The 25,404-nt window shown below is 36.3% G+C and overlaps 1 protein-coding gene and 1 pseudogene across 1 annotated transcript in view; one reads left to right on the forward strand and one right to left on the reverse strand.

Moving 5' to 3' along the window:
* Positions 1-213: 213 nt before the first annotated feature.
* On the forward strand, positions 214-6,381 carry LOC109393329 (60S ribosomal protein L29 pseudogene; annotated as a pseudogene).
* Positions 6,382-14,894: 8,513 nt separating this feature from the next.
* LOC109393330 (unconventional myosin-XVI) overlaps positions 14,895-25,404 on the reverse strand; it is a 457,270-nt gene continuing 446,760 nt past the window's right edge. The window contains exons 24-28 of the mRNA XM_019662415.1: positions 24,736-24,811; positions 19,514-19,689; positions 16,959-17,039; positions 16,489-16,694; positions 14,895-14,901 (exon numbers count right to left, since the gene is read on the reverse strand). Of these exons, the coding sequence (XP_019517960.1) occupies positions 14,895-14,901; positions 16,489-16,694; positions 16,959-17,039; positions 19,514-19,689; positions 24,736-24,811 (546 nt within the window). The remainder of the gene's footprint in view (positions 14,902-16,488; positions 16,695-16,958; positions 17,040-19,513; positions 19,690-24,735; positions 24,812-25,404) is intronic.

Consider the following 25,404-nt stretch of genomic DNA (forward strand, 5'->3'; position numbering starts at 1 on the left):
GCAACCAGAACTCCTGTTGGAGGGAATGCAAATTGGTACCATCATTTTGGAAAACAGTTTGGCAGGTTTTAAAAAAGTTAAACATACCTTAGCCATATGCCTCAGCCATTCCACTCCTACATTTATACTTTTTCCACCCCCAAAATGAAAATATATCCACACAAAGACTTGTACACAGTGTTCATAGTGTCTCTCTACTTGTAATTACCAAAAATGGAACAACCCAAATACCTGTCAACAGGTGAGTAAATCTATTAAAGGAATAATAATAATGAACTATTGTTACACACAACTGCATGGATGATGCTAAAATTACTATGTTGAGTGAAAGAAGCCAGACAGAAAAGTCTACTTTATGATTCCATTTATAAAGTATTGTAGAAAATGAAACTGACTTATAGTAAACAAAAGCATATCAATGCTTGTTTGGGGATAAGGAAGTAGGGATGGGTGAGAAGGGGAGAATATAAAAGGGAATGAGGAATCTTTTTGGGATGGTGGATATGGTCACCATCTTGATTTGTGGAATGGGTTTTAGGATGAACATTTATGTTAAAAACTTGTCATTTTTTAAAACCAAAAAACAGGTGCAGTTTATTGCATGCCAATTATATTTTATTAAAACTGTTAAAAGACTTTAGAAATAAATTTACATTCACAAACGGAATTCAGAGAATCTTAACAAAAAATCTGTCCTGCATGCCTATAATAGAAACCCAAATTCTCGCTCCTTCTGATGTTTAGTTTGCAAGTTAAGTAAACACCAGAGCAGTATCTCCTCTTGGTGGAAAAAAGCTACGAAGATGGAGTTGCATGAAGTGAGTTTCAGATTTTGATGGAAATTACATATAGCTCACACAACTGCTAGAAAATAAGAGTACATAATGCATGTTTTGACAGTATCCGGTCAATAGCAATAAACTACCATATTATATTAAGTATTAGTCTTCATATTTGCTGTGCTACATTTTTGAGGTCACAATTATGAATAATTTAATGGATAAGGATTATTCTCAATAGGATATACTGGAGGGTAGAAAAAAACATCTATTATTTGGTGATTGTGTTTGTACCCTTTTTAGTGAAATTTGATCCTAATACATAGTTTAGTTAGTATCCTAATGGTCAATTCACATCCTAAATTGCCACATTTCTATATATGCCTACAGTCGTATATTGATTAAAAGTATATGAAAATATGGAACTGTATCTGAAAACATGTATTTCTTTTTTTTTCTAGGAATAAGTAGATACCCTTTATCTCTAAATAACAGGACAGAGATTAAAACATGTACTAAATAAAATAATTTAACTTTGTTCTTAGTATTTTTGAGTACAGATCACCAAATTCAGACTCCATAGTGTGATATAAAGATGTTCCATTCTTTTACCCAATACTCTTAACATTTAGCAATCCTTAATGTAAAAAAAAGAAAATGGAAACATACCTTATAAAAATAATAAATTTGAATACTTTAGTCTAAAAGAATTGTAAAAGCACTCCATTAACTAGTGTAGCTAAAAATTCCTTGTTCATAGCAGATAATACATAAATTTTTGTGGAAGAGAGGAAAAAAGATGAGAGTACAGAAAAGAAGGGAAGGAAATGGAAGCAAGAGGAAAACACTTAAAATTGTGATTCAGGAAATGTCCTGGATACTTAAGAGGTAATCATTTTTGTCAATTCTCAAAATTTGTTGTACACCTAAAATTTATATTTAACTGGATATCTTGTATCTTATCTGGCAACCTTACCTACTGCCCAGAACTCCCCACAGCCACCCAAAATTAAAAGAAAAAAGCTTAGTGAGTCTACTGAGCGGCCATGTTTGAGACACACTGATTTAAAGAATTTGGTCTGAAGAATACGTGTGTGTGTGTGTGTGTGTGTGTGTTTCTGTGTGTTTACTGATACAGATTTTATGAATATTAGCAGAGTCCCTGGAAAACACTCAGTGATAATTTGAATTTTTATCAATTATTTCAAGAGCAACACCGTTAATTATTGGGCACCAACCTTTTACCAGGCCCTGTGGTATGTGCTTGGAGCACAGTCTAAAATAAGAGACTGGTATATATCACTAAGTTTGCATCTACATAACATTGTTAACATTGTGAGGAGGTATTATGGTATAGTGAGAAGGGCAAACTCTTTATTCCAATAAAGATCTTTTCTACTTCAATAATAAAGAGGTGGAGTGGGAAAAGATACCTTTAATATTGCATTTTTCGGGTACATTAGAGCATGTCATGTAGAAGTTATCCGTTCTCAGTGAACATGCACCATGAGAGTATTGACTAGAAGGATGTAACCCGTGCTGTGAATCTACCAAGCCTGTGAAAGAAGAAACATGACTGCAACACAGAAGCTTCTGTGAGATGTGGTTTTCAATCAAATGCTATAAATAAGGGTACTAGGCATTGGGGGAAATGCATGCCCTAGTATCAGAATATGTATGCTTTATTTGGAGTAACGATCAAAACACAATTAAGAACCAGAAGTCAGCATATAAAAGTATCTGAGTAAACAGTACTGAACTGTTAAATTCAAGCGTGGGGAGATGATTATGGCATCAATGTTGGTCTTGACAATGGGGTGTACTGGGCATAGAAAATGGATTATCCTGTATGGATATACCTGCTCCAAATACACCTTTCACTGGGATAGGACCAGATTTTGTAAAAGCCCATGTATTGACTCCTTTTAAAATGTCTCTTCCTGAAAATTCTATAAAAGTCAACCTTACAATGATGTGTAGATCATCTTGAATGGAAAATGTGTAGCCGTAACTTCCCTATTTTACTATCTTGTTAAATAATCATTGCTTGATTAAATCTAATGTATAAATAATTACTTCCATTTCTTAGCTTTGCAGAGACCTAATGGAAGTTTCTTCAGAAAGAGGGAGGACATGACTTTGATGAATGCCATATTTGGAATGGGACTCTGAGTTTTAGTGTTATGATGATCAGAGCTAGAAAAATGTCACATTGCCCCTATCTCTAACCATCTGTCAGTTGTTGAGGTTGCTCAAATCACTTCTATTAAAGTATTTTCTTCTTGAGTCCCTCACTATGTGCATTGATAATTTTCAGGCCATTCTGTATGATTCATCTTTCTGCAAATTTCATTGTTTTGAATGTATTAAAAGTTCCTTCCTAATTTAAGTTATTCCATTTTTGACAGCTGTGGAGAAAGCAGTTGAGATCCGGTACAGAAATATGTTGGGATTTTTTTGCCACAAATGGAGAGAGATTTGTGAGAATATTAATTTAAAGTTTAAAAATATGTTGTCATCATGTTTTTAAAACTATGGATTTTTTAAAAACTATGGATTTACTACTGATAAATTACTTCTATTCCAAAATTGAAATCTGCTAAAAGCAGACAGCTTTACTTTATAAAATACAAACATTTACTTATTAAATTGTTATGAAAGTAAGTTTTCAAGTTTAAGTAATAGGGTCTTACAATTATGTAGTTGTGGTAGAGGATTCAAGGGAGTATATTATAAAATACTATGAAGTGGGTCAGCTCTAACTGTAAATTACCCTTAGTTAAAAAATAGCTTCTCTCCTAAACACAGATCATCAATACAGTGTCTATTGTGATTTGATGTTTTGATTGCTAAAAATATTCCTGTTGCATAAATTGTCCTCGGCCTTTGCAATATCACAATATCACAAAGGATGCTTTTAGTTAAAGCATTTCCAAAAACAAAAAAGGGAATATCAAATGATGCCATTTTAATCATATAGGAATACAAATCTATGCATTGATATATAGTTACAGCATTGCTGGAAATTTCAGAGAATGACTCACAGTGCTTTTTAGGGAGTGAGAATATTTTAAAGTGTGACAAAGGCAGGGCTAGGATCATTATCTCCCACTAAAGTCTAAATGGCTACCTTAAAATATTTAGGCATAATAAAACCAAAAATTCTATGTTTATATAATGACAACAACTATTGGGTTGTCGGAAAAGTCATGATGTATTTTTTCTGTTTTTCATTGCAAAAATGTGTCATGACTTTTTTGACAACCCAATATTTTGGCCCACTGATGCATCTCATATGGGATATCAATGACTGCTATCATCTTGGACACAAAATTTATAGCTCAATTTTAAAACTATACAGAAATCTAAAACATTATTCATTCATGTCTAGTTCATTCAACAAATATTTGTTGGTCACCTATAATGTGCGTACAGGAGAAGCTCTTCCTTAACAGACCTTAGAGTCTATTGGGAATGACAGAGATTAAAGAATCCTAGTAGAAATGAGATGAGTTGCACAAGAAGATACGTGCAGGGTAAAGATAGTTGGCGGTGACCAATGGCCTACTTTGATGGGGACAGTACCAGTTTATGCTTGATTTCCTGTCACAATTATTACTAGTGCCCCATTTCACTGTAAAACATGTCCTGGTTTGGTCAATATACTATATGGTCTCTCTCATCTTGAGTAATGTAAAATATTACATTATAGAATAATGCTGCCTATAATATACTTCTCTAGAGACTGAGGGTATATTCTTAAGTTTAGTGTGTATGAAGTTAGTGCTTAGATAACCTTACGTCACCTATTTACTCAATGGATTCTCAACGTGAAGGTGATGAGACTTGACACTGAGTTAACACAGCAGGTGGGGCCTGAATTAGCCACATCCATCAAGATGACTATTATTGACTAAATATTTGTGTCCTCCAGAAAATTCATATGTTAAAGCCCCCAATGTGACAGTATTTGTAAAGAGCCCTTAAGAAGGTGATTAAGGCTAAAGAAAGTGATTAAGTTTCAACGAGGTCATAAGGGTAAAGCCCTAATTCAAAAGGACTAGTGCCCTTTTAGGAGTGACCAGAGAGTACTCCCTCTGTCTCTGTGTCTCTCATTCTCACTCTCACTCTCTCACTCACTCTGCAGGCACGCACCAAAGAAAGGTTATGGGAGCATGCAGTGAGAAGGTGGAGAGCAACTCAAAGGGTGAGTTCTTACCAGACATCAACCCTAATGGCATCTTGACCTTGGACTTCCAGTCTCCAGAACTGTGAGAAAATACTTGTCTGTAGTTTAAGCCCCCAGTCTCTGGTATTTTGTTATGGTGGCCCGAAGAGACTAATATAACAAATGCCTGCTCAGGCTGCTACATTGAAAGGTTCAGCTCAACCAAGATGTCTGGGACCTCTTTAGCTAAGGCTAAGCCAAGTAAGAAAATGAAAAGATGAGTCAGGGGCAATAATTTAATGTATGCATATGGAAATCTGTACATTTAACTCAAAAAGACAAGATAATCAGATTTGGGATTTCAATTCCTTTGGAACTGAATTTCTCTGGACTTTAATTTATAAGACGTTTTAATCTTTGCACTTTCATTTCTCACTGGGAACTTAAAAAATATAAGATGATTTATAGTCAAATTTGGGGAATATCTAAGCTATTGTGATTTTGTTATTTGAGTTATTCTTTTGTTTTATTTTAATATTTTTATTTGTTCTGGTTGTAGAATACCTGGTGAACTCTGTTAGCCAATGTATCTGGACAGGGTTTGGGATGGAAAATAAAATGTATTCACCACCTTGAATACAGAGTGGCCTTGGGGTCAATTAAAGCAATTCATTGTTGGCCCACTTCTGAACCTTTGGGGGCAAAATCTGTGTTGCTTACCAATAGTCAGAGGGACACACAGAGAGAAGCTGTGGGGTGCTTATGAGGATGAGAGAAAGAATGCCCTGAGATCACAGTTACCCCTCAGGGGTATAACCACATCCCAAGTTGTGTACAGGCTTACTGGAGGGGTCCAGTGGTTCCAGAAAACAGAACGCTGCAGAGGCTCCACAGGCTTCGGTGCAGACATGGGGCCAAGTCCAAGAACCACACCACGCACAACCAGTCCCGAAAATGGTAGAGAAATGGCATCAAGAAGCCCCGATCATAAAGATATGAATCTCTTAAGGGGGCGGTCCCCAAGTTCCTGAGGAATATGCGCTTTACCAAGAAGCACAACAAGAAGGGGTTGAAGAAGAGACGGGTCAACATCGCCGAGGCCATGAGTGCACGGGCTCATGCCATCAAGGCCCTCGGAAAGCCCATGGAGGTCAAGCCCAGATCCCAAAGGGCAGCAGCCGCACGCTGCATCGACTTGCTTACATCAGTCACCCCAAGCTTGAGAAACGTGCTCTTGCCACACGCATCGCCAAGGATCTCAGGCTCTGTAGGCCAAAGGCCAAGACCAAGGCTCAAACCAAGGACCCCTCTGCGGCTGCCACTGCAGCTGTGCCTCCAGCTCAGGCTCAGGCTCCAGCTCCCAAAGGTGCCCAGGCCCCTATGAAGGCTCCAGAGTACAGGCCCCTGTCTGACAATATGAGGATGGAAAAATGATGTGACCCCTGGGCTGCTGTCTGCACGGAGCTGGTGTCCTCCTGTGCTATTTGTACAAATACACCCGAGGCAGGATCTATCAAACAAGCAAGCAAACAAACCAACAAAATCGCTACAGAGGGTTAGCCAAGGAAACTTCCTCTTCTTTTCTGATGTTTCCTTAGAGATGGAGGTAGGATGACACTCTGGGCCACTCTAACCCTTTACACTTCATAAGGGAAGGTGAAGTGACAGACTAACCTCATTGGTAATTTTGGTGAGAATGAAACCTAGAGCATTTTCATCTGCTTATGAACAAACTGCTTACAAACAAACAATTTTCTTGGGGTTTTCCAAGTTCCAAATCTTACGTGAACAGTCTCCTTCATTGGAGGTCTACCTGAGTCCAGGCTGTCTGTAACTGGGAGGTAAGTCTTCCTAATTCTAGGATTCTACTAGCAGATACTTCTGTTTTTTTCACCAAGCACTGTCCTTTAACCTAGACTTTATGTGCAAGAAAGGCGATATTTTGACCTCTCCTTTGCCTTACTCTTTTGTCTTCTCACTTTGGTCAAAAATTGGATAAGGAATAAGGTGATATTGATTAGATCTCTCAAAGACCCCAGAGATGACCTGAGGTTCTTTGTATATTCCTAAATTATTAAGACCATTCAGAAATAATGAATGGAAATTATCACATACTAATAGTCACATTAAATAACACTGTTGTTTTATAAATAGAATGAAATGATTTATAAGTAATGAAACAAGCAACTTAAAGGTAATTATTTAAAACTAGTTTGTCCCAAAAACAAGGTCATTTTGTGACTGTTTTGCCTGATATAACTTATAATTAAAAATATTAAGATACATCACTGGAGGAACGTAGGAAAGCATAGATAAATCAAATATTAAATAATAAGATCTGGGATTCTGGGACTGAATTTTTTAATGCAGTCTCATAATTGTATTAAAAATACAAAGCAACTGACATAATACTGAGTTCACACTGAAGATAGCTTCTTGTCCATCTTCCTGTAATAGCGATAATCACCCTGATTTCATTTGTTTCATATTGAACGCTGACTCAAGTGAATTATATATTCATTTTAAGTCATGTAGATTGGTCAGTTTTGGGTATTATTTCCAGGGTGGTTAGAAAGTTACTAAAGCCTTTCTGTTTTCATTTTTACATTGTTTTAAATATAGATACGCAGTTCTCCATTTTCAAGAATCACTTTTCTTATTCTTCTTTGAGCTAATTTTTCAGAAGCTATGACTGACCCATCCACATTTCATCACCCAGCTGCACTGTCACCACTGCCTAAATTTGCAAGATAGCTGGTGAGTATGAGAATAACCAACAGTCCATGAAACTCAACAAAATTAATTGGATTGTTTTTTTAGGAAACAGAGCAAAGATAATCCAGAGTGACGGACCTGCCACTGAATTTTAGAAATCCCCATGGATTTCTTCTCCCCATCAGTCAGTGCTCTTCTGGCATTCCTATCCTAGGGCCCGTGGATGCTAATGACAGCATAAAGAGATAGAACATCATAGTAGAAAAAGTAAAAAGAGCAACTACTTTGGAATGGGGTCAATATCAGTACAAATATTGCATTGTGAAGGGGTTAAAACACCCTCAGGGATGAGGCGTGGGACTTTGGACCAGTATCTAACTCTTGGGTATGTCAGTTTCCCAACTATAACACAGGAATGCCACTAGTAATATATCTCATGGGAGTATTATCAGGATTTAATGAGGTAATGCTTGTGGAGAGGTTAGCGTAGTGCCCAGTGCCTGGTCAGTGCTGATACATATTACTTAAAGCAAATTTAATTCAAAGCTCTGGCAATTATTAATTACATAATAACTAATATCTGTATAATGAGAAGTTACCTGAAACGGTTACTATGAGGAATAGAATAATAAGTACAAAGTGAAGATTTAGGGTTTGACACACAGTGCGTTCACAATGGTACCCAATGACGGTGCCCGTTATGCTACTGCTGCTGACAGTGACTTCCCAAGTCACGATGACCTTTTAATTCAGTAAATGCTTGTATAAAGTAAGAGTAAATTAATAATGAAGGAATGAATGAATTGATGCTGTTATGGGCGATCATAGAGCTTATTAGAGTAAAAATTAGGGTCTAAACCAGATTATAAAGTATAAAATCAAACATCAAAATCAACTTTCACCATTTGTCCTTTTTTTGATAAAATCTGTTTTCCTGATTCTATCAGAAAGGGGTTGAATGGGGCCAGATAAAGAATTAGCTGCCCTTGGATTAAAACCACCCACCTTCCGTTTATGTCAATAAAGTTTATTGGAACACTGGCTCACCCATTCATTTATATACTGTCTATGGCTGCTTTCTGCACCAGGCAGAGTTGAGTAGTTGCATCAGAAACCTTATAGCCTGCAAGCCTACAATAGTTATTACTTGGCCCTTTACAGTAAAAGTTTGCAGATTCCCAGAGTAGATGATGGTGGGGGAAATTGATGATTCAGAATCTATTGATCGGTGTAACAAATTCCCTTTAAAGATATGTTTAATTATGTTTAAGTTGAAATGACCTCTGGAATCTATTACTTACATCTCCCTCTCCTATTTTATATCCTATTGAAAAGTAACCAGTTCTTTTTCCTCCTAAAAGTCACTAAAATCTTAGGAAATCAACCAATCATGCATAAGGTTTTTAGCAGAAAGAATACAGTTAGATGTGGCAAAATTACCCTGAAGCAAATTTACCCTTTGCCAATTAAAGCTTTTAGAATATTTAGTAGCTCCTGCATGTATTAATTCACATTTCTATTAAAGCTGTATTGACAGTAACTGGCCTCCCTTCCACGTAACAAGGAAAACTTTTAGAAGATTCCAACCCATATCTGTAACTGATGGTTCTGCTTCACTGGGCAGTGACTGCCCATTAGTTTAATCCAATAAACTGAAGTGTGTCTTCTTTCATCCCTCTCCCCACACCGAATTTAATCATAGCTGTGTTCTTTCACAGCTTGACCTTTCAGCAACAACTGTGTCATTGAAACAAGCTAAATGATTCAGACTATTTCTAACAGGGATCTCATCCAGTAACAATCTGAAAACACAGAACATGCTCCCTCACCATGCCAAGCATAATAGCAATCCTTTTACTGGACAAGTCCTTCTGTCTTTTCCAAATAAGGTCACCTCATTAAAGGGTCAACCTCTCCCTGGAGTGATGTTGTCCTACTTTCCCCTTCCAACCATAAATAAGCCTGTAGATGAATGATGTGCATGACACTTAGAAGCTTGCCACCCAAGATTCAGAGTTAGATTCCAAATGATTTCCCTCTTAACTATGGGAGAGGAGGAAAATTTAGAAGGTTAGCACCCCGAGCAGAGTAGAGATACATATGACTAAACTCTGGCACAGGTCACCATGGAAAAGCTATGTTAATTATAATGTTCCTATCATACAGGGTATTAAACAAAGTTTTGGAAAAGGAAGGTATGGTACCACACAAAGGACAAGGCGAGGTACCATACCTTTAAGGACTTCTCAACACCACTTCTTCAGCATTGACTCATACGCTTCTTTCCCACAATTCTATAATTTGGAAAAAATATATGATGGTATTATATTATTCAACACATCAGACTCACATACACTTACTGGGGAAGTCATGAAAATAATAGCAATTCATAAGTACAGGGATGAAAAATTTTTTATTGTTCCCAATTACTTGCATGCTCTTCCTCTAAGAGGATATGGTAGCTTTTCTCAATGTTGGCCACTGTCAATTGCTTTCTTCTCATTGAAAAGGTCTGGGCTGGTCTGCAGCTGCCTTGACCAATAGAGTACATGGCCAGTGATGCTGTACTAGCAAGGCCCAGCCTTTAAGAGGACTGCAAGTTTCCTTTCTGTCTCCATGGAACTGTAAGCTGCCATTTAAGAAGTCCAGGATATTCTGCTGGAGACAGAGGCCATATGGGGGAACACTGAGGCACCAGACCAATGAGTAAAGAAGCCATCTTGTACATCCAGCCTCGCTGAGCCTTCCGCTAACAATAACCTCTTCTGCTATGTGACTGTAACTGTTTAGAAAGATCCCAGGCAAGAATTGCCCAACTAGGTCTAGTTAACCCACAGAACTAGGAGAAATAATAAATTACTGTTCTATACCACTAAGTTTTGGGGTGGTCTGGCTCAAAACAAGAGACAAATGAGCCAGAAGTATACGAATTCCCACTCGGTCATATATGCATTTTTTGCAGTACTTGATTGGGACACTTCTCCACCCTATTGATGTTGGCCTTGGCTAAGTAACTGCATTCAACCAATGGGATATAACAGAGTGCCACCACTCAGCAGAAGTTGTAATAGCCACTCAGCCATTTCTCTTTTCCCTCTTTCATAGAAAGGTCATGTCCTAGATCTGGGCTATCTTTTCACCCTGAACCCCATCATGAAACAGAGACGCAGAAGAAAGCTGATTTGAGCTTACGTAGTGCTACCTTAAAACCACAGTCAAGTGTAACGTAAGAGAGAAATAAACCTTTGCTGTTGTGAGCCACGGACTTGGGATTTTTGGTTTCACAGAATACACTGGTGAGAATTGTCTTTACAATGGCATCAGAAAAAGCCCACAAACTCAGGCATCAGACCAACTTCAGAGAAAGTTGTTTAGAAGGCAGAGTAGATCAGATTTCTACTGCTCCGTTTCACAGAGGTTGGATCCAGAAGTATTATGGGTGACTGACATTCTCCTAGACCCAGAAATTCAAAATGAGGATGTCCCTCGTCCACAGAGCCTATGGCCTGGGGCAGGAAGAGCTGTTTTTCTGTAAAGCCCCAGAGAGGAAATACTTTAGGCATTGTATACCAAGAGGCAAGGATATTATGTAGCTATGCAAGTAACCATTTAAAATGTGACAATTAAAAAATATATTAAAAACAAAAACAAAACATTTTTAGCTCTCGAGTCATAAGAAAGTAGGTGGCAGGCCAGAGTGGGCCTGTGGACTGTACTTCGCTAACTTCTGGTCTAGTGGTTGAGACTGGAACATAAATAAATGTTTCCAGTATGATCTAATGCGCATGATATGTGTGTTACCCAAGGCCTTTTTGAAGCTTAAAGAATCCACACAATCCAATTGGGGATTTTATGAAAGATTTTCCAAAGGAGAGAATGCTTGAATGAATCTTGAATATCAAGTAAATGGCATGGAGAAACTGGAGAAAAAGGTAGAAAGGATGATACGATTGCATGAGCAAAGCCAGTTTTCTGAAACCACATGACATGTGCAGGCAAACTATATTTCTTTCTATTAGCACAAACATATCAAATAACATGAACAAAGTACCCAAAACTTCACAACGGAACTTGTCCAGCTTTGCTATCTATTGACACCATATAAACACATAGCTACAAACACAGGTATCTTAATCAGCTCGGGCTGCCATAACAAAACACCATAGCCCGGGTGGCTTAAACAACAGAAATTTATTTTCTCACAGTTTTGGAGGCTGGGAAGTCCAAGATTAAGGTGCTGGCTTTTTAGTATCTACTGACAACTCTCTGTCCAGCTTGCAAACAGCTGCTGTCTCACTATGTCCGCATATAAGGGAGAGAATGAATTATCTCTCTTCTTATAAGGACACTAATCCTGTTGGATCAGGGCCCCACTTTTATTACCTTATTTAACATTAATTACCTCCCTATAGGCCCTATTTCCTAATACAATCATTTGTGAGTTAGGGCTTCAACATATGAATGGGCGGGGGGGGGGCATACTTCAGTCCATAGCAATAGGTACTCCTATTATGTATCATGATTTTTACATAATGATTTAGTTCTGCAACTCCTTTCCTTCTTCTTTATATATCCAAACTTGTGACGTCTCTTGTCATGAGAGACAACCTTACATCTTTATCATCCCACTTGGAAGTTATTGACGTTATTAAGAAAAAAATTCAGCAAGCATAATCTTAATCGAAATAGGATCCTCTCAACTAACACAATTCTCTAGTTTCAATTAGGAAGACTCAGAATGATGAACAGTTATTAAAGCCAGGGTACCAGGGAGCAAATCTGCAATATTAACACGTCCACCTACAGATTCCATGGCAATGCCCATTATCCACATTTATTATCATGTTGGATTTCAGAAACCATAAATGCTGTTCAAATAAATGCTTGCTTCCAAACTGGATATCTTTTTGCTACTTGTCCAGTTTTTTTTTTTTTTTTGGATACAGCATTCCTTTTTGTACACTAAACAAAGTTATTTGTTTTGACAGGATTTTATTCTCTAACAGTTAAGACAAGGTGCTATGAATAGAAAATAAACATTCTACATAGGAACAATACATTCTGTTATCTGATATTTTGGCAACCAAAAATTTCTATTAAATTGCACCTCTAGGCTTTGTTTATATAATGATGCTTGATTGCCTGGGGGGATTTCAAAGTTCTAATGAGCTTTCTGAATAAATATGAAATTGTTATTTCTTGATGTGACAGTATGTAGACTGTATTTATTCAAGTTCTATAGAAACTGATGATCTCTCTATGGATTGGTATTTTTTTGTGATACTATTCCAGACCCATGTCCTTTATTTAAGAGAGATGGTGACACATTTCCATTGAAATGAATTAATAATTCCATTTCTACTAATATGTCATTGTGAATAAGAATGATACACAGAAATCACATTTCCTTTTAAATAAGGGCTGATGAAATGCAAAGACTTATCAAAAAGTATCATTTCTCATCCCCACTACTCTTTTAAACTAATAAAGTATGGTTCTGATCTCTGCTATGAAAAAACATTAAACTGAATAACCATTAATCCCCAATGCCAGGTTCATTCTGAAATATTGATTAAACACCTACAATGCACAGGCATTGTGACTGACTAAGAGATGGCCGAGGCCTAGAAGCCATGGAATAGCAAAAGACACATACATATGAAAAATCATACTTAATTTTAAAATACAGTAGTACCTTGGTTTGCGAGGATAATTCATTCTGGAAACAAACTAATCGTATTGCAAGACATCGCTCATTTACCACGTTAAAATATATTAGAAATGTTTGCTCATCTTGCGGAATACTCGCAAACCAAGTTACTCGCAATCCAAGGTTTTATTGTATACTAATTGCATATGCTATTTTAATAGAGGTAAATCCTGGTAGAATAGATATGTCAAACTACACTTGGTAAATAAAAAGGTAATAAGAATTTTCTAATCATTATGATATATAATATTATACACACACACACACACACACACACACACATACACACACACACTCTCTACCCTTTTCTGTGGGAACAGGACAATTAACTGCTTGTCAGAGTAGTTATCAGGAAAATTCATGCAGCTACCAAAGATTAGAGCTGTGCAACACTAAGGGAGCCTTTAATGCAAAACCTCTGTGATTCCATGATTCTAGGACACTCTAACAAAATAAAGAAGTAGAAGAAATGCTTTAAATACACTTTAAAAATTATTCATAGAGACAGATTAATCCTATTTCATATCCAATATAAGAATCCATTAACAGTGCTTCTCAGGCTCCAAGTGCATACAGATCATTTGGGAATCTCAACAAATTTGCATATTTCAATTCAGTAATTTAGTAAAAAAGAACTGATTTTTGCATTCTCAACAAATTCACTTTGTTTATCAAGACATTCACATCCTCTCAACCCTGGGCTGGAGAAACACAGAACAAAACAAAGACATTGTGCCCAAGTGACTAGGTAGTCTAGGCCAATGGTTCTCGAAGGGTTGTCTACATACCAGCAATGTCAACACCACCTGGGAACTCATTAGAGATGCTAATTCACTGGCCTCACCTAGGCCTACTGAGTTGGAAACTATGGGTGTACTGCCCTGGAATCGGTATTTTAACAACCGACAGTGACTCTGATGGGCAATAATGTTAGCGATGCTTGTGAAGGCAGTTACTACTGATGACCACATTATAGTTTATTAAGGCCTTGGACCCTCTGAGAGCAGCAGGTAATGTCACCTTCCCCATCACAGCAAGACAAACCAGGGGGTCCCTTGGCTCTCCCTCCCTATCGATTATCATTCCGAAGGTCTGGGGTGATTCTGGGAATCTATTGCTTTAAACTTGTATAGGGACAGGTTTTAAACTCACTAATCCAGAGACAATTTGTACTTAAATGAGTGGAAGAGGTGACTTTTAATGACCAAACTATTATATGTGGGTAATATGTTGCAATTCTTCCCTATATAGGAGACAGTTTGTGTCTATTAGCTCATTCATAAGCATCTTTTAAGTTTTAAAACAAATATCTTCTCTATCTGAAATATATATTCTGCAGGTTAAACTTATTCATTCCTCAAATAATTTCTCACTACATGTGGCTGATTTTATCTTCTCTCTTCTAAAAATATTCTATCAGTCTTTTAAAACTGAATGGCTCAAGAAAACGCTTGTTGATTTTTATGTGCTTCTTTGTGCCTTTATGAAATTTACCAGGATGCACAATGAAGAAATGCTACTTCTATCTTCTGGAAAAACAAGTGTTACAAAAAATTGAACACAGAATTTTAGTCAGAAATATTATGCCCTTTGTTCTGAACTAAATATTTCCAACTTACTGATTTAAGTTTTTAGGTTTGTTTGGTTTGGTTTAGTTTAACAGCTTATTCACACTGGTAGCTCAAATTGAACTTCTGATCAACAAAAATATTTTTTAAAACCCTCTTAAATGAATGGTTTGTCAAAAAGATTTTCCATGCTATAGTTGAACAGTTAGTTTTTAACCATAAATGCTAGCTTTTATTCTTGTAATGTTGATAATATTATTTTATATCAAAATTATTAAAAAAATTTTTTTTTGTATAGAATTAAGATGCTTCCTGGTTTTCTTTTGTCCACCCCCCCTTTTTATTTTTTGATACCCTAAAAACAGACATTCTCATTATTTCACCACTGCCTGTGTTCCAATAAAACTTTATTTACAAAAATAGGCTGGTTTGACCATGAGTAGTTTGTCAATCCCTAATCTAAAAAAATATTTTGTTCATAGACATAAAGGAGAAAATAACCCTTCTCTCTCTCTCTCTTTCACACACACACACACACACACACACACACACACACACACACACACACACACGAGGTCTGACAATCTGACAATTAACTTTGCAAACTTGTTGTAACTATGTTGCTAACCTTTTTTGATATCAGAGGGATTATTCATTACGAATTTGTACCAACTGGACAAACAGTTAACCAAGTTTACTATTTGGAAGTACTTAAAAGGCTGTGTGAAAAAGTCTGATGACCTGAACTTTTCGCCAACAGTGCATGGCTCTTGCATCACGACAGTGCACCAGTTCTTACGGCACTGTCTGTGAGGGAGTTTTTAGCCAGTAAACAAATAACTGTATTGGAACATCCTCCCTACTCACCTGATCTGGCCCCCCAATGACTTCTTTCTTTACCCGAAGATAAAGGAAATATTGAAAGGAAGACATTTTGATGACATTCAGGACATCAAGTGTAATATGACAAAAGCTCTGATAGTCACTCCAGAAAAAGTTCCAAACTTGCTTTGAAGGGTGGACTAGGTGCTGGCATCAGTGCCTAGCTTCCCAAGGGGAGTACTTCGAAGGTGACTGCAGTGATATTCAGCAATGAGGCATGTAGCGCTTTTTCTAGGATAAGTTCGTGAACTTAACTGTCCAACCGTGTGTGTGTGTGTGTGTGTGTGTGTGTGTGTGTGTGTGTGNGTGTGTGTGTGTGTGTGTGTGTGTGTGTGTGTGTGTGTGTGTGAGAGAGAGAGAGAGAGAGTGTGTGTTCTTCCTTTAAATAATAATTTTTATGTAAAAATTATATGCAACAATTTTATAAATCTTTAAATCCACAAATTTAAGAGAATATGAAAATGATTTCCAAGGTATTGACATTTAGTAACTTTTTACATTAGCTTTGTCAATGCATTTCATTGTTTCCCAGAATATTTTGTTTGCTCAATATAGAAGAATGTAAACAATAAAAGCAATGCCAGAAAAAAATAGAAGACCCTTGCTGCAGTACTGTCAGTATGCTACACTGAACAACAGACACAGTATTTCAAGAACAGAATTTACCTTAACAGAAAATCTGAGAAGGAAAGGCGAACAGGGTATCCATATCTGATGATCTTCACCATCTCCAGGACCCCAATATATTGTAGCTGAGCAGACACATAAAAATTATCAAACGTATCTGGCAGCTTTGAGTTATTGGGCTTGATGCAATGAATGAAGTGTGGAGAGCACTTCTGAAGTTTTCCAATAATATCCGTTAAAGATTTCTAAGGAGAGAAGTAAAACCAAACTGATTCTCCAAAGAAGACACTGACTGAAAATAGAAAGCAGTTTTTAAATAAAAATCTTTATCTTCTACCCATGAATTATTAAATTTATCATGCATTCACTCACTCTGTGTGTGTGTGTGTGCATGCATACGCACTTCTTCTGAAGATACTCAGGGGTCAAAAATGGGGAAAATTCTACATAAACCCTCTACAGTTGATATAATCAAAATGTAAGTTTTGAAATCTGAAAAAAACACTAACCCTGAGTTGTGATGCAATGGTTACCGGGCCTCCTCGGTCTAGTCTTTGAAGAAATGTAGAAGTTCCTTTCTTTTTTAATAACTATAATGAAAGCAAAAAGAAAGAAAGGGTGAGCAAATTTAGTTTACTAAATTCCATTTAGAAAGAAAAAAGAAAAACAAAAACAAAAACCTTCCCATCCATGTAAATTCACTTACAAGCAGATATAGATTTAAAACAGACTATAAAAATCAGTACCAAATTATTTCTGGAATGGAACCATAAGTTGGGGTAATGGCAACTACATGTAAAATACCACCCATTACTGCCAACCTTTCAAGTCCATGGCTGTCACCATCCTGCACCCACTTTAATTTGAGAATTAACATAGATCAAGTATTGCTTGGTGGTACAGTAAACTCTCTCTGTTATTATTACTGGTTGTATTATTAATTGTCCACATTTATTATGGAACACTTAAGAAATAACTATAATAAATAAATCCCCATCCTTTATTCTGGGGCAAAATGATACTATTGTATGTTACAACATTTGATGTTATAACAGTCATTGGTTTGTTCCCTTAAGATTGACTACAGTTTCTTACCAATTTTTTTTTGTCCTTTCCTTTTCTTCTCTTTTTTTTAAAAAACAAAACAAAACAAAACAACAGCAACAACAAAACACTAAAAGGTTACCTGTCTGTGAAAAATGACAATAGACTGTTTTCTTCAAGAACTAATTATATACAGCTCTTAGAAGAAAAAAAAATCACATGTAACAAAGATTAAATGATAATGTAGATAAAATAAGTCAGAAGAAATGAAGCTGGTGAGTGAAGAGCTAAAGGGAAGAAGGCAATTAGTTAAATTCTACCAGGGGTTAAAAGGAATCTCAGCCACTAATGTACTATTACATTTCACGAAACCACAGACTTAGACATATATGTATATAAAAATATACATATATATCCAGTATCATATATCTTAAAATAAAAAAAGAAATAAAAAATCTTGATAGAAGAAAATTTCTGATAAAGCACATTCTTGACAATTTGATGCTATTGCTACCATGACAATAGCTCATTTCCTTCCATTAAGATGAACTGTCACACTGAAATGATTAATTGTAACTGACAAGAGACTATGAAATGAAGGGACTGTAAAGTGAAGCAACTGGTCCAGGATCAACCTTTTCCTATAAACACAAAACCAAGTGTGATGCTCAGTTAAAAGAGCAGGTAGAATCCTACCCTGGCGGTCACAGGGATGGGTGTTCAGGGAGAGGGCAGTTTGAAGAGAAGTGAGAAATGGGACACTTAAGGAATAATCATAATAAATAAATCTCCATCCCTTGAAATTGAACACTCAATTTCCCTTTCTGGGGGGAAGAACTACAGTGAATTATCTCCCCTTTGCGGTCCTTTAGGGAAAAGACTAATGGCGTCTATGCCTGGTAATGTTTAATAATTAAGGTTAAAAATTACAGTTTAGAGGTGTGTGGTGATTTCTTGCTAGTGATTTCCAGGATGACTGAGAAAGGAAGGGCCAGGAGGTTCAGGGAAACCCTCAGGGAGAGAGCTCTTCCTTACAAAGGGTAATAATGCTGTGTCTTTTTTATGTAAAAGATGCCATTTTGCATTCAGTGAGATTGAATTCCTGTGATCATACAGTGCAGGAACAGCTATATCAAAGGATCCCCCTAAGTCTAGGGCCTACCAGCTATGCACACATGCGCACACATTTCTAATATATTATACACTTTTCTGCCACTCTTCTAAAATGGAGCTGATTTTAATTATAATTTTATTTTAATTGGTAAGCTAAAATGCATTCCAGCAAGCTACAACTGAGTATCTAAAAATGATTGTCCTGGACACCTTCCCAATCATATTTCTCATCTTTTAGGGTTTTGGTGGAGGCAAGCAAAACAAACTGGGCGACAATCAGGCACTGAATTTTTAAACTTAAAACATCACAGTCTGTAAGGACTGAATTCATTACTGAATTTTGAGTTCTATTTCACAAATAGTTAGAACTGTTAGGTTGTACATTCGACCATACTCGTGCGGCACAAATACATGTTAAAAAATAGTATAATGAAAAAAAATAAGTTAAAATGCTACAAAGTACACAGTGAAAATATTTGAGCACCTGAAAAATACACTCTGTCTGGGAGAAACTACAATTTATTGTTTAGAGACCTAAAGCCTCTGAAGTGATTAATATCAACCGAATGAGGTAGCTAAGTTAATTCCTTGTAAGCCGACTATCTCTGAAGTTGCTTCCCATTCATTACAAAGGCACTCACAGAGATGAAACATAAATAGAAAGTTGCACAGACAACCAGTACAATTACTAATACTGTATTTGCTATGGAATTTTCCCTCTCCGGTACTTTACTATACTCCTGGCTATATAATTCAGGTAGCCATCCTTTTCTGTACATTTTGTTTAAATGAAAATATCAATTTATTTCCATTAGTATTCAGAATGGTGTTTTTTAAAAAAAGGAACAAATGTCCCAAGCCCACTTAAAAAAACAACAAAACAAACAAGAATCACAAAATTTCCTACCTTACTCAGTTCTAGGTAATTTCTGTTTTCTCCGATAATGGAAGATGCTGTCATTCTCTTACTGAGCAGGGCAGATTTATGTCCTCTGAATTTAAAAGAAGGATAGGCAGGTAGAAGGGATCCTGTTTGTGACAGTTTCGACTGGAACAAATGATTGATCACGACATTTTCACTAGCTAAGACATAAATAAATAAATAAATAAATAAATAAATAAATAAATAAATAAATAAATAAATAAATAAATATTGTAAATGGCATTAAGATCATTATTTATATTCAACTTGCACCTCATCCAAGTGATTTACCCAGTAAAACTTTCTGAGTGGAAGATGTAACTGAGGAATCTGTCTTTCCCTTTGCCCCTATTTTATTCTCCCCACTGTTAATCATTCCATCCAATGAATGTTGACCCTGCTCTTGGCCAAGAGTCCTGGTTCTCCACCTGAGCACTTGGGCCCTCTCTCTCTCACGGAGTGTCACTTACTACTCTTCTAACTATTAGAACAGAATCTTACCTGCTCAGACCTAAGAGACTTTAGTGCACTTGACCAAGTCATGAAGTCATGCATTATGTCAGCAGCTCCCTGTTCCAGGAAAATACCTCCCCAGGAACACATTTTCCCAGGATCTACCTGGCCTGTCTCAGAGCTGTATGTAAATACCTGTGGGAGACCCTTTCTCATCTGTTGTAGCTTGTTAGGTGAAAGAAGTGCCTGTTTTTCTCACCCTGTTAAGCTGCAAAGGTAAAAGCAAGCTGATAAACTTTAGATGTTAGATTATACAAATTCTAATAATTCTGGGCCCACATTCGTTTCCTGACACCTCAGAAAGAAACTGGAACAATGATGAAAGGATTTTTGGTTATGTCTTTAAATAGCACAGTGAAAACTGTATATGGTGTTTAAGGGTCTAGAAGGCACTTAGAAGGATCTTATGTTACCTGTATCTGTATGTAGACAGCTCTTAAGCCTTATACTTTTCTATAAAGTGACCATGGCCATACCTATGTACTTTGAGGATTACTACAAGATTAAAATGTGAAATAATGTACATAAATTCTTTAGGATCATGCTTAGCCCATCAGATAGTCAGCTATGTTTAGTAGCAAAGCAGTTTCATTTCTACCTTTTCCACACCGAGATTAGTTTGCTTGCCCAGGCTAACATATTTATTAGCAGTGCATTCAACGCAAAGTCACTACATTGATAAATAAACAGGGAACCAGGGAGAAATGTCAGAGAAGGGAGACACAATTATGGAATGCAAGAAGGCAAAAAGGAGCCCTGTGGTGTTGGACTGAAATTAGAGGTATCAGCATAAATTTGTGACTTTTAATATGTAGCTAAGTATAATATCTATACATTATCTATATTTATATGTTAATTTTGTAGTTATGAAAGGGCCAAAAAGCCATGACATCCCAGTAAAAATGAGCTTGCCAAGTTCCGGGGCCTTAGTGTTTAGTAATATTATTCTCCGCTAAATAAATCAAGGCTTCTTGGACACAAGGCTGATTCTAGATCTGAGGCAAGGAAGATAATCCTTGGAACATCCTGGAAGGTGAAAATGAAAGGACATGCTAAAAAAGATCACGAGGACCTGCCAGAAGGACACAGGAGCTAGCTTGAAGGGGTTCTCACTGATCACATCGTGGGCAATTTCAGCATCAAAATAATGATAGTAATAGATTACAATTCATTGAATAAAATAAGGGAGTCAAATGTATGGTAACAAGAAACTAGACGTTTGGTGGTGAGTACACAATAGAGTGTACAGATACCAAATTATAATGTTGTACATCTGAAATTTACATAGTGTTATCAACCAACAGTACATCAATATATTTTTAGAAAGGGACAGGTAGACAAGCAAAAATAATTAATGAGTCCATACTGATAACTAATTAATTAATTAGAAAGGGGAGTTCTTAGTAGACTGTCACTATTGATGGAAAAATGGGGTTAGGAAATCGCAATTTTGAAACCATTAGAAAAATCATTAATTTAGTAAAAATCATTAATTTATGCAAAACCAATGGGTGAAATTTTGACGAGGAAGAAAATATTTGCATTGTCTCAAAGAACTTCCTTACAAATTACTTATCAAAGATACAACAGCGACTTTCAATTAGGAAAACCAGAAGGATGCCACCTTAAAACAGTGATATAGGTTAAATGCTAAAGCTTTACAGGGACTCTGGGTTAGACATTATTATCGTATCGATGTTAAATATTCTGGTAATTTACTGATGTTATGTAAGATAATGTCCTTGATCTCAGGATATATACCAAAGTGTTTAGGCATAAAGATACATGTAACATTCTCAAATAGTACAGAAAATATATGTACACACCCATATACAGAGAGAAGGAGGGAGAGAGGGAAGGAAGGAGAAAAAGAGGAAGAGAGGAAGGGGAGAAGGAGGAAGGGGGAGGGAAGGAAAGAAAGAAAGGAATGGAGGGAGGAGAGAGTAAAAGACGAAGGACAGAAGCGAGAAAAAAAATGAATCTGGGATAAGGGCATATGGGATTTCTTTGCACTAATGTTGTAACTTTATTTAAGTTTAAAATTACTTCAAACAGTTAAACAATAAATATATATAATACCGTGGTCCATTTAAATAAAATTATATTTACAGCAAGTCTATGTATGGATGGAACCACAGATCAATATTGCAATGTTATTCCTATAATTGGGGGAAAAAGTCTTTCATAAAATATGAACACTAGACATAAATATGGACCAAAACATGCAATTGACAGGTTTCTCTCTCTGAATCATATGGTCAGGCTGCATGAAGATACAGGAGTACTAGTGTCATCCTACTGACACAGGAGGATGCCATCACGCTTTGGGACATTGACATTAGAGCCCTGACCACAACTGAGCAAATGTGAGGTGAGAGCAGGTTTTTTGGGACCTGAAAAGAGAAATTCTGCCATCCTTTTGCTTCTCAGAACCTGATAAAGAAAGCCCTGGTGAAGACGCTGGTTTAGCCTTTCTTTCCTATTACAAGGGGTCCCTTACTGCAGGCCATTTTCTTCGTCACTCTATATTGTACACATTGAAAAGGAAAGCACTCCTTGCTGGCGTCTATAAACATGACATCGAGTGTCTTTTTGTCAGCAATACAGGTTTAGCTAAGTCAGGTGCCCACGGTTTAGAAGCAGGTATGCAGAGACACTCAGAGACAAAAAAACTCAATAATTAACAGCATTATTGACAGTAAATCACAAAATTTCCTATTTTTATAAGCAGACTTAATAGTCTAGATGTTGACTTTTTTTCCTCTTTCTGAATCAAGTAGACTTTATTTCTAATCTCAGGCACAAATGAGAGCACTTGCTGCATGTCTGCAAGAGCTGTATCTCCAGGCCACCTGCCTGCCTTGGTCTGGTGCCTCACAGGCACAGCGATGTTTGTATGGCTCTTACAACAGACCCTACCGCCTTCGTTCACTGGGAGCTTTTTGATGATATGAGAGTTGAAATAGACACTGTGTTCAAAGTACTTAGCAAGGTACCTGGAAATAAAAATTATTATTATATATAAATTACATTTTTAATACGTATTTACAGCATTAACATTCCACAGATTGGTAAAATATTATCACAACCATACATCTCTTGTTTATATGCTAGAATAGGTGAGTCCGGTGGGCCAAATCCGACCCACTGCCTGTTTTTGTTAATAAAGTTTTATTGGAACACAGCCATGTCCATTTGTTTTGTCTAGGGTTGCTTTCTCCTTATAACAGCAGAGTTGAATAGTTGCAAGAGAGATCTTATGGCTCACAAATCCCATTCTCTGGCCCTCTACAAAAAAAATGTTTGCCATGTCCTGCGTAAACATATAAAGGCACATTAAATTCTGTCCTCTTATTCCAAGTGCCTACAGCCTAAAGAATTTAGAATAAAACAGGACTCACTTGTTTTTCCTCTTGGAACTTCTTAGTAAGTGTACACAAAAAACGACTTTAAAATCTAGAGACTCTCTTAAAATACTCGTAAGCAGAACTGTAATATCACTAGCTAATATATTCTCATTCTAAATATATATTCTATCACCATAAAAAAGAAAAATAAAGAAAAAGACATTGCACCCATTTGGAAAATATGCTATATATTAGGTTTTCATAAACTATATGGCTTGAATGAAAGTATGCTATAAAGTTCAAATAATTGAACCTAGGAGTAAGATATTTCCAGTGATAATCAAGAAGATCAGTTATTTCAATTCTTTCCTTCTATGCAAGTCCATACTTTTATCATTAGTTTCAGTCATTAAGAGAACTCACAAAAATCCTAAGTTTTGAGAGGCAGGCAGAATTAATTCCCCAGGAAAAACAATATACTGCAACCACGCTGTTTGATTTAAGGTAAAAATGTTCCTCACACCAGAAGTGATATGGATGTCTTATTTCCAGCTCAAAGGCACTCGATATTCCATGAAAGGCTTTCATATGCTTCTTTCTCCGGGAAAGATAAATGACTCTATCTCATTTAGAGCAACTTCAAGCACAGAAGCTGATACATTTTAATTAATTGAAAAGGTTGTTAGGAGAATGTGAATCACTGCAGAACTGCTATTAAAATAATTACTAGAGGATATATATATATATATATATATATATATATATATATATATATATATAAAATTATGCCATATATAAATGTAATATATAGTTTTCCATACAGTATAGAATTATAGATAGATGTATATAAAGTGCTAAAGTTCACTAAGTAGATGGAACCTATACATTTATGTTGCTATGTACATATATACATATATGCATGTATATATAAATTTATATGCTCATTCTACTTTCTTTATATGAAATACATAAGAATAAAATACCACCCTTAGGTGTGCTCCAGCGTCATCTTAAGTAATGAAATTCACCCTGCTGTGGCCTAAATAACTTTGGAAGCCATATTCATCTTCATTAGTCTTCACAGAAGAGCTTTTTTATATTCATAACACTAGAGTGTTAAAGGTGCTTTATATTTCTATCTGCTAAAAGCTTAGTTAAATTATGGTTTCTACTAGACTCCAAATTAAATTGTAACCAAAGTATAGTGTGGAAAGATCCATTCTTTATTTTTCTGGGCATTAGAATGTAAAAAATATTTCAATTATCCTTTAGCTGGTGACATATTTTATAGGACAATGTTCAGAGAAATAATGGGTGGCATTTAAACCACAGTAGGGGAAAACTTACTTTTCATTACGAACAGAAGATTCTGTGAAAGGGAGTCTTTATTTTTTTCAATTGCTCCAACAATTTCATACATTACCTATAATAAAAGAAAATAGCATAATTACTAATGATAAAACATGATCACGAAAATAATTTCCTTTAAAGAATAATTTGACTCAGGGGAAGTCTTAAATTATTCATAAAAGAAGCGTCTTCAAGTCTTAGCGCTCACATCACATGCAAGTTCAAAGCGCTCGCCTGCATGTCCTCGTTCTGTACATTAAACTAGGGACACCTCTCCTGCTCTCGTTTGTGAAGCCCTCCTCTGATTGTGAGATTAGTGACTCACATTCACATAGTTCCTTTCATTCTGCAGGACTCTAACCTGCTCAGAAATCTCTCTAAACCAAGCAGAAAGATTCCACGGCATTTGGGGAAGGAAGCGTGATTTCAGTTTGACAAATTGAATGGTCTCTATTAAAAAAAGTTCTTTTAGATAATCAAAACCATTAATCTGAAGTCTTTATAATAAAGAAAACGTGTGACATAATTCTTTGAATAATTGTGGATTATTCAAAGGACAGGTTTCTTCACTATATTTTACTTATGCATACACTTAAATAGCTTCACGGCCTGCTTTTATTGGTATTCCAGTCTGGCCTGGGGAACATGATCTTTGAAGAGACATGG

The sequence above is a fragment of the Hipposideros armiger genome, unplaced genomic scaffold (genome assembly GCF_001890085.2).
Source record: "Hipposideros armiger isolate ML-2016 unplaced genomic scaffold, ASM189008v1 scaffold_376, whole genome shotgun sequence".
Classification (NCBI taxonomy): Eukaryota; Metazoa; Chordata; class Mammalia; order Chiroptera; family Hipposideridae; genus Hipposideros; species Hipposideros armiger.